Source organism: Condylura cristata, unplaced genomic scaffold (assembly GCF_000260355.1).
Source record: "Condylura cristata isolate star-nosed mole 26May11 unplaced genomic scaffold, ConCri1.0 scaffold00054, whole genome shotgun sequence".
NCBI classification, from domain to species: domain Eukaryota; kingdom Metazoa; phylum Chordata; class Mammalia; order Eulipotyphla; family Talpidae; genus Condylura; species Condylura cristata.
The window spans coordinates 484,877-494,236 of record NW_004567155.1 but is presented as its reverse complement, the minus strand read 5'-3'; the positions used below and the strand labels follow the sequence as shown (position 1 = coordinate 494,236).

At 72.1% G+C, this 9,360-nt stretch overlaps 1 protein-coding gene across 1 annotated transcript in view; it reads left to right on the top strand.

The window, feature by feature from the left end:
- The first annotated feature begins 948 nt into the window (after positions 1 to 948).
- Positions 949 to 9,360, top strand: part of SHANK2 (SH3 and multiple ankyrin repeat domains 2) — a 20,130-nt gene continuing 11,718 nt past the window's right edge. The window contains exons 1-9 of the mRNA XM_004695028.2: positions 949 to 1,147; positions 1,220 to 1,360; positions 1,537 to 1,598; positions 3,404 to 3,539; positions 4,283 to 4,363; positions 4,511 to 4,519; positions 5,134 to 5,154; positions 8,560 to 8,694; positions 9,157 to 9,170. Coding sequence (XP_004695085.2) covers positions 949 to 1,147; positions 1,220 to 1,360; positions 1,537 to 1,598; positions 3,404 to 3,539; positions 4,283 to 4,363; positions 4,511 to 4,519; positions 5,134 to 5,154; positions 8,560 to 8,694; positions 9,157 to 9,170 — 798 coding nt within the window. The remainder of the gene's footprint in view (positions 1,148 to 1,219; positions 1,361 to 1,536; positions 1,599 to 3,403; positions 3,540 to 4,282; positions 4,364 to 4,510; positions 4,520 to 5,133; positions 5,155 to 8,559; positions 8,695 to 9,156; positions 9,171 to 9,360) is intronic.

The following is a 9,360-nucleotide window of genomic DNA, read 5'->3' as shown; positions in this document are numbered from 1 at the left end:
CGCCCTGCTCGCACCGTGGCCGGACGGACGCCTGTGCCCCGGGCGAGACGCTGCCGAGGTCCAGGTCTGTGACGACCGAGACCGGGTCACCTTCTGTGCACTGCGGGGCCGGACCCCCGGACCCAGCTGTCCGGGCCCTGGCACAGCACCCCTCGAGCTTCAGCCTTCGCCCCGACACAGCCCCGCCTGTCCCCAGCGCCCTGGCCAGGGGAAACGCTGCTGCGCGTGAGCCCGGGCGTCCCCGCGCGTCTGCCCAGCGCGAGCTCGTGGCTGCAGGACTCAGGCGAGGGGCGTCCGAGGGGCCCCGTGGCACGTTGGGCCTTCGCTCGGATGCTCCGTCACCCCGCCGCGCTCGGCGCCGTCCGGCCCACCGGTGCGTGCCGGGGCCGTGGGCACCCCCAGCCTGGGCGCCTCGGGTCAGCGCCGGGTCCCCCCTCCCGCTTTACTGGGGGCTGGCTACTTCCGGAAGCCGAGCTGCCCCCCAGCTGTGCCACCCGCTGACGGGGGCGGCTCGTCCCACGCCACCCTCCCGCCGGCTGCAGTCGCCCTGCGCGCCCCGGAGGCTGCAGTCACACAGGCGTACCCCAGCGCCCGCCCGCTGTTGCCGCAGCCCCCACAAAGCAGTTACTTGGCCGTTTCCCGGCTGTCAGCGGGAGCGCCCACTGACCGGCCGGCCCTGCCGTCCCCCGCCGCTGCAGCGCTGGTCCGGGGCAGGCAGCAAGCCCCGCCCCCCGGGTCCCCAGCTGTGTTCCCTGGGTGCGCGAGTCCAGGCTGTCTCTGGGCCCCGAGAGGCGCGACCCCCCGCCCCGGCCTGGGGCAGACGGGCTGGCTCCGAGCGCTCTGTGCCGTCTGCCCCCGCGCCGAGCCGGGGCCGCAGCCCTCCTCGCCCCCGACCCTCCAGCCCCGTCAGAGGCCTCGGGCTCCGACTCCCAGACCTCTCCCGGCCGCATGCAGGGGGTCGCCGACTGCTCGGCCGTAACCTTCCCGCCCGGAGCCCGGTGCGTCTCGGTTTCAGGCGCGGCCCCGGCGGCTCGGCTCTCCGACCCGTCCCCCCTGCGGGGTCTCCCGCTCTGGGCCTTGTGTGCCGTCTTGAGGACGGCTGAGGCCTTCTCGGAGGTGCCGGTGACCGGGGCCCCTCGGCGGCCAGGCAGGTCTGTGTCGGCTGGCGGCGGGTCCCGGCCGCAGCTGCTGTGACCTGCCGTGTGCGCTTGCCGTTCAGAGGCCGCCCCACGTGTCACCCCGAACACTGGCAAAACTAAGACCGACGGGCGCGGAGCCGCCGCGGAAAGCCACCCCGCCCGGTCCCGTGGCTGGGGGCCCCGCTCGCCCGCGTCCCTGCCCCCTCCCCCCACGCCGCTCGGTGAGCGACCCCGTGACCCTGGCCGGCTCCCACCCTCCCAGCTCCGACCCGAAACCCGCCCGCCCCTCTCCAGAGCCCCAGGGAGCCCCCCGTGCTGCCGGGGCCGGGGTGGCTGTCAGTGCCCGTGGCTTGGCCGCGGGCAGCTGCCTCCCTCCACCTTCGCGTTTCACACCCAGCCACCCTGCCGCCTCCGAGCAGCGCCGGCCGGGACGCGGCCGGGGCCCGTCCTCCAGCAGAGGTGAGGTGCGGGCCGCGGACGCCCCGTGGCGGGGGTGCCGTGACGGGCCACGGCCTGCAGCACGGAGCCCGCACTGTGGGGAGAGGAGCAGCAGCCTTCTGGGGCGACTTCCGCAGGGTGATTTTGAAGAGATTTACATAATTAGGAAGTGTTTGGATTTGAATTACTGTTAAGTACATAGAAAATTAAACCAATAAACAACAGAAAATTATTTCACTCCAGGGAAAACATTCTGTACAGGGAAGACAAAGTAATCACAGTGTGCTGTATGGGTTAGCTACGAGCAGACACCCCACGGCCGTGTGAACCCCGGACGCTGGCCTGCTTAGAGCTGTGCCCGGGCTCCAGGCGGAGGGCGGGCGGCAGGGCCGGGCAGCGGGCTGGTGGTGGGCAAGGGGCCGGGCGCGCCTTCTCAGTGGGGGTGCCTCGACCTTCTGGGGGACACCGGGGTGTCCGGAAGCAGTCTCGTCAGTCACACTGTGGGGAGGGACGCTGCGGCGTGGCTGGGAAACTCTCCAACGCGCGCCACTGCGAAGACCCGCTGGCCAGCCCCGGCGGATGCCCACGCCCGCGGGGCCGCGTCAGCGAGCACCTGGGCACGAGCGCTGTGCTGTGAGCCACGTGGGCTCTGAGCAGCCGCTGTGAAGAAAGCAGACTGCCCCCCGGGTGGCGCAGGCGTGGGGTCTCAGTGCGGCCCCCAGGGTGCGGCAGACCTCTCCTGTCTCTCCGCTGCTCCCCCTCTCTCCGGGGAGCCCTCTCACCCCCACCAAGCCTCCGCCCTCCGCCCCGCTTCTTGTACACACGGAAGTGTGGGAAGGAATCCCTGTTCTGCACAGAATGTCTTCTGACTGGCTGGAGCAGGACAAAACTGTTCCAAACAACAAAACAAGAAGTCGCTGCGCCCGCCACGTAGGGCCGCGGCGGCCGCTCCCACACCGGGCTGCTGCCCGTGGCCTGACCTGTGGCGGTGACCGTGCCAGAGGCGCACAGCGCCCCCGGCGGCAGCCAACGTGCAGGCCTGGCATTCTGGGGGGCGCGGGCACCCCTGCAGCTGCCAACCCGAGCATCTGAGCAGTGGGCATCGCACCCACTCGCCGCCAGCTCCAGGCGCCGCACAGCAGCCCGGAGCAGCTGCTTTGCGGACAGTAGCCGCTTCTGAAGTCCCCCGGCCGGTGAGGCCAAGTTTTCCGTGTCTCAAGGTCAGGAAGCCTAAGGCCACCGCGCTGAAGGCAGGAGGCGGCCACAGGGCCGGCAGCGGGCACCGGGCGCTGGGACCTTCTGCGTCTCCCGAGGGGCTTCCTCAGGGGCACGGGGCCGGCCGGCGTCTGACCACGGGGAGCTCGGGAGACACTGCTCCCCCGCTGGCCTGGGGTCATGCCGGCATCTAGCAGCGTGGGGGTGGCGGCGGGAACCCCGCTAGCAGGGGTTCACCGAGCCAAGTGCGCGGGGCCTTGGGGGGCTCAGAGGTCTGGGCGCCCTCCCGGTGGTGAGAGCGGTCACGAACGAGGTGATGGACTTGGCCAGGCTGCATGTGCCCCAAAGAGGTGGCCAAACGCCGGTCAGCGAGCCCGGACTCGTCGGCCTGGGAATGGCCGTCTGGACGGCGGGGGCAGCGGGGACCTCGGCCCTGTGGGACCCGGCCAGAGGCTGGCCTGCTGGTCAGAGACCCCCGTGGTCACTGCAGGGGCGCCAGGCGTGAGACCCTGAGGAGCGGCCCAGACCACGGCGTCCCCCACGCGCGCCCGGTCACACGGTGGGCGCTGCCACCTCGCCCCGGCCGCCTCCTGACCGCCCGTCCCCCGCAGGTCAACGACGAGAACGTGGTGAAGGTCGGCCACCGGCAGGTGGTGAACATGATCCGCCAGGGCGGGAACCACCTCGTGCTGAAGGTGGTCACAGTGGCCAGGAGCCTCGACCCCGACGACACGGCCAGGAAGAAAGGTGCGCGGGGGCGGGCGCCGCTCTCGGGGCTCCGGCGCGGCCCCGGGTCAGCCCCCACCGTGGGGGCGTGGGGGTGCTCTGTGGCTGCGCGGGCGCCTCGGCTGGGGCCGTGCCGGCTCTAGGGCCCCGCCGGGCACACTCTGGCTGCTGGCCCGCAGCCCGTGCCCATGGGGGACGAGGTCCAGGGCGTGGAGCCGCCCCCGTGACTCAGGCTGACGCGCCTCCTGAGGGGGTCACTGGAGACACTGGGGCAGGCCCCCCAGTGTGTGCCTAGCCCGGAGCCCCGCCCCCCCGGCGGGCAGCGGGCCAGGCAGGCCACGGAGAGGGCCGTGAACCTGGAGGCTCGGCCCTGGGCGGCAGGCAGCGGGGAGCCCTCCCCTAAATCGGGACAGAAAGCCTCTTGGGGAGAGCACACGTGCCAGGGAGAGGCCCCGCCCAGCCGAGGAACCGCGCAGGCCCCCGGCCCCCAGGAGGCCCCCAGGGCTAGCCTCAGGCAGGCAGCCTCTGGTGCCTGCTCTGGTGCCTCCCGCGGGGCACCCAGGCCTGGGCCCCACAGACGAGTGGGCCGGCACCCCGAGTCTCAGGCGGGGCTGAGGGCAGAGGGGCGGCAGGTCCCCGGAGGACCTGTCCTGGCTCTGGCCCAGCGCAGCCACGTGACTGGCCAGGAGACCGCCCCAGGCCCTGGGGGCAGAGGGTGGCAGGCAGCCGGCCCGGTCTCAGCCTCCCGCCCTGCCTGCCCCCAGCTCCCCCACCTCCGAAGCGGGCGCCGACCACGGCCCTCACCCTGAGATCCAAGTCCATGACCTCGGAGCTGGAGGAGCTCGGTAAGGCTCGCCTGGCCGGCCCCCGCCTGTGTGCTGGGGCTCCGGGTGTCCCCACGGGACCCCTCGGCCTTGGGGAGGGGTGCCAGTGGCTTCTGCAGTCAGTTCATCTAACATTGCTTTGTTTTGAATTTTTGGGCCTCTCACTAGTGGACAAAGGTAAGCTGCCCCATGGTGTCCTGCAAACAGCTTCCTGCTGTTTAGGGCACCCCACAAGCTGGCCTGACCAGCCCTCACACACAGCTCAGTCCAGGGAGAGTGTGGCCGGGGGGGGTTGCGGGGGGCCTCACACAGGGTCCCCAACAAGCAGCCAGGCCTGTGGCGTGGGGTGGCCAGACAACCCAGGCTCTGGAGGAGGTGCGGGTGCAAGGCTGGCTGGAACGCTGGCTCGGCTGAGTGCAGGGTGAGGGGAGCCCCTAAGACTGATCCCAGGGCCCCACCCCCACCACCCTGGTTGGGATGCCAGGGCCGCCTTGGGCCAGGCCACGTCACGGTGGCCACAGCCCCAGGGGGACACAGCAGGCGGGTACCCGCTATGACAGCGCTGCCCCCCCCAGTCCCGCACACGGGGCCCCTGAGCCCCTGCCGGGCCCTCACCCGGGATGCGTGGGGGAGCAGGCTTTCAGGTGGCCAGCGGGAGGCAGCGGTCGGCCCCAGGAGCGGCTGCCCCCACCCGCTCCCGTCTGGCCCGAGATCTCGGCGCAGGCGGGCGGGCGAGGCCCCGTGGCCCGGGTGCCGCCCTGCGGGACTCACAGCGCCCTTTCTGTTCCAAGCCTCCGTCCGGAAGAAGAAGGGTAAGGGGCCAGCGTGCTCGTCCCCAGCCCCGCACGCCCGCGGGCGGGCCCCTCTGTGGCGTCAGCGTCTGAGTGCGCGTGGCTTGTCTCGTGTCCCCGCACGGCCACGGCCGTCCCCTCGCTGTCCCGTCCGCTTCGCTTCCCGTCCGTCCTCCCTCCCAACACGTGCTGCACCGTCCTGCGCTGTGTCTGCGTTGTCCAGGCCGTGCAGCCCTCCTGGAGGCCGGCTCTGCCCCTGGGCTGCGCGGCAGGTGGGGTGCAGGCCGTGGGCCCCCTTCGTGCAGGCGGCCCCCCTGGGCTGGTGTGGGAAGCCTGCTGCGGCAAGCCCCTGGCCCCCGCGGCGAGGCCAGCTGTCCCTCAGGCCGCACCCCACAGGCCCCTCGGGCCGAGGGGCTCGCCGGGAGCACAGGGCGCCTGCTTCTCCTCCCCAGTGCCCCCACGGCTTTCTTGGGAACCGCGTGGCTCGCCCACCCCAGCCGCTGGAAGCCCCTCGGGGGCCTGCTGGGGTGGCAGCCCTCGGAGCCTCCCGCCTTGGCCAGAGCGCCGCTGGCCAGGGAAGCCCCCGGCTTACACCCCTGCCCGGAGCTGGGGGCCCCCTCCCTCCACAGGCTGCCCAGCAGCTGCAGCTGGGGCGGGGAGTGGGCAGCTAGAGGCCAGGCCACTCAGTGTCCACCAGGCAGCGGTCTCGGGCGTGGAGAGCCCCTCCTCGGACCGGCAGGCCGAGCTGCCCCCCTGCCCGTCACACAGGCTGGGTGTCTGTGGGCTCCAGCCTGGTGGGGAGCAGGGGCCAAGCACAGGCCACGCCGTGGCCCAGCCCTGCTGGCCTATTCCTGAGGCCCCGGGATGGCAGGTCTTGTTTGTGTGGGGGCCAGAGGCCCTTAGAACCCTGCACAGCTGGAACGTGGGGAGGAAGGAAGCCTGAGGTGCCCACCAGGGAGGCGGATACGAGGGCACGGGCCTGGAACTGGCAGGGAGGGAGGCTTGGAAGTGCCCCGCAAGCCTCCGGAATCTGCCTCCAGCTGCAAGCGGAAAACTCCTGGTGCTGGGGGCCCCCCGCCCCAGCTGGGGCCCCCAAGGCTGCCCCCCTCATCTCTGAGACCCACCACGGAAGCCTGATGCTTCCTGGGACGCCTCGTCCCAACGTGGTGCCGGACTCCAGGGTGACGGTGCCCCAGTGGACCCTGCTAGCCCTGGACACTGCAGGCCCCAGCTCTGCCCGGCAGCGTGGGAGGCGCGACTCCTCGGGGCCCGCAGCCGCCGGCAGGGCCGGCACGTGGTGGGAGAAGCTGCCCCGGTGGGAGCCCGCAGCAGGCCCGCCGCACCCCTCCTCCCTGATGCCGCGTGCGTGGGGAGGGTCCCTTCGGCCCTCAACAGAGCAGCATGGCCAGTGCCACCAGCTCGAGGTCACGAGGAGGGAACAGAGTCAGAGCGCGGCAGGTTCCTGGTCCCCTCAGAAAGCTGCAGAGTCCGGGCCCCACGGACACCGCCGGAGCCACCCGACACTTCATCCAGGGGCGGCTGGGGCCCACTGCCGGGCTGGGTCGGGGCCACCGCCTAGGCCACCCGCCAGGGGCCGGGGCTCAGCGGCCTGCTCTCGCCCCGCCTGAGGTCACGCAACCTGCATGGCCAGCACAGACTTGCATCCAAGCCCACCTCTGGCCGAGAGTCGGTCACAGGCTGAGCACCGCAGTGGCAGGCTGAGCAAGCCTGGCCCGGTGGCCCCTGTGGTGTGCTGGGCGCCCCAGGGACACGGCCCGCTGCCAAGGCCACTGAAGACCTGGCGGTTCTGGGCCCGCTGTGCCTGGCCTGCCGCTGCCCTGAACGCCCGGGGCCCACCCCCGGGACAGACGTGAGTCTGGCTTTGAGCTAAGCAGATGACCCTCGTCCCGAGACCGTGGGGAGTCCAGCTGCGGCCCCTACGGCCCCGCGTCCCACGGAGACCTCTGCACCCGGGCTGAGCAGCAGGGTCGCGGGCCGGGGCACCTGGGTCCCCTCTGCTCCCTCCCAGTGGCACCAAGTACCCTCACTGGGAAGGAGCCCGCTCCTGTGCCCGGGTCCAGGCCATTCGCGGCAGCCAGCCTGGGCCACCAGCATTTCACCCCCAGGCTGCCCCGGGGTGCGACTGCACAGCGGCCTGACTGCCCTGGGGCCACCTTAAGTGCCCACTGCCCAGCAGGAACTCCAGGCTGGGCCACCCTAGCGTGACCCTCACTGCTCCTCCTGCAGCCAAGCTCTCCGCGGGATGTGCAGAGGGAGGGTCTGCTCGGGGCTTCACACCGAAGCAGCAGCTGGACGTGGGCGTCTCTGGACGGCAGGGGAGAGGCTGCCATGCTGAGGGGGCGCTGGGCTCCTGGCACGCCCCATGCACGGCGCATCCTGGCACAGCTCAGGCCAGGCCTGAGAGACCGCTGGTGCACGGCCCTGGGACTGGGAGGAGACCCCAGCTCCACGCCACCAGGAGCCACTGGGCTGGAGCAAAGCCGCCCAGGCCCCCAGGGCTCGTGGGCTCCAGTCCCCGCAGGCCCCCCTCGCCTGGAAGGGCCCGGCCCACCTCCATTTCCAGCTCGTGCGGGCCCGACAGCGCCTGTGTGCCAGGCCCTTGTGAGGAGGGGTGCCGTCTGGGGATCCCTGTCCAGCACACCCACACCTTCCCTGCAGGCCCGCCTAAGGGGCTCCGGGGATGCCCCAGTGGGGCGGGGGCCACCAGGGTGTCCCAGGGGCCAGCGTGGGGCACCCATTCAGCCCAAGCCCCAGCTGCTCCCACACTTAGCCCCGGGCATGGGCAGGGCCCCAGAGGCCCAGGGCCTGGTCTGCAGCTCAGGCTTCGGGAGAACTGCCGTCCAGAACACAGTGAGGTGTGCAGAAGGCCTCAAGTGTAGGGCGTGACCTGCGCCCCTGTGGGGCGAGGGGCCCGGAGAGGTGGCCCCGGGACCCCCTCCACGTGCGAGTGTGCCTCGCTGGCGGGTCGCAGGGACACGGCGATGCCATCCCGCCGTGCAGGCCAGCCCCGTGCCTGCCAGGCGCCCCACGGGGGCTGGGGCGTACCCAGCACGCACCCCTCTGCTTTTTAAAATTAACAAGCTGGTCGCTAAGGCCCGCTAGCAACCAGCTCTCTGCTTCCTTCTCCACAGACGCGAGGCTCTCCTGCCCGGGCTGGGGGCCGGCCGGCTCCTCGCCACGGCTGCCCTGAGTGAAGGAGGCGCCGCGCCCCGTGGGCGTGCTGTGGGCCTCCCGGCCCGGTGCCCACCCAGGGCTGCGGCATGGAGGCCACGTGCCCTTGCGTGCAAGGTGGCGACAGACACAGGCACCCTGCCCGGTGCGGCCGCGCCCAGGGCCAAGGCCGGAGGCTGAAGGGATGGCCCCGACCCCGTGCCTGACGCCATTCCTGTCCCCGTCACGTTGCAGAGAAGCCTGACGAGCTGGTGCCCATCACCAAGCCGCCCCGTGCCGCCGAGAGCGTGGCCGTGGAGCCCAGGGTGGCCACCATCCGGCAGCGGCCCACCAGCCGGTGCTTCCCGCCCCTCTCGGACGTGAACGTGAGTGCCCTGCCCAGGGACGGGGACTGCGGGCGGGGGGCGCCACGGGACCCACAAGACGGGTCCTGGCCCAGCGCAGGCCCACGGCCCTCGGCCCGCCGGGCGGCGGCGTCCCCGCCAACTGAGGCCGCCGCAGCTGTCTCCGCCCACAGAAGGGCCGCCGTCTGCCACCCTCCCGAGCGGGGTCCTGCACGCTGGGGCCACAAACGGAGACCACCCCCAGGGCGCGGGGCTCCCGGCGCGGAGAGGCAGGGCGCCCCCCGCTGCCTCCTGCTGCCCCAGCCCCGCACCGCCCGGCCGGCCCACGCCGTTTCCTAGGGCCTCTCAGGCTCCACTTCCGAGCATCGCCCTTGTCTTAAATGACACCCACAAACAGTCAGTGGGGGTGTCCGGTGTTCCGAGGTGCTCCCATGGAATCTGGTGACCTCCTCCTGGGCCCCGCCTGCCCCGGGCTACAGAGGAGCAGGTGCAGAGCGCGAGGTCAGAGAGACCCAGGGACCTCGCCGAGCAGGGCCAGTCGCCCGCCGAGGGCCGGCACGCCCAGAGGCCCCACCCCCCCGGCACACACTGGGTCGTGCTGTCTGTTTTCCAGAGTAAAACAGGCCCCTGCCCAAAGCCGTGAGCCCCACCACGCTCCCCACATCTGTCCCAGCCCCCGACCTAGTCACCC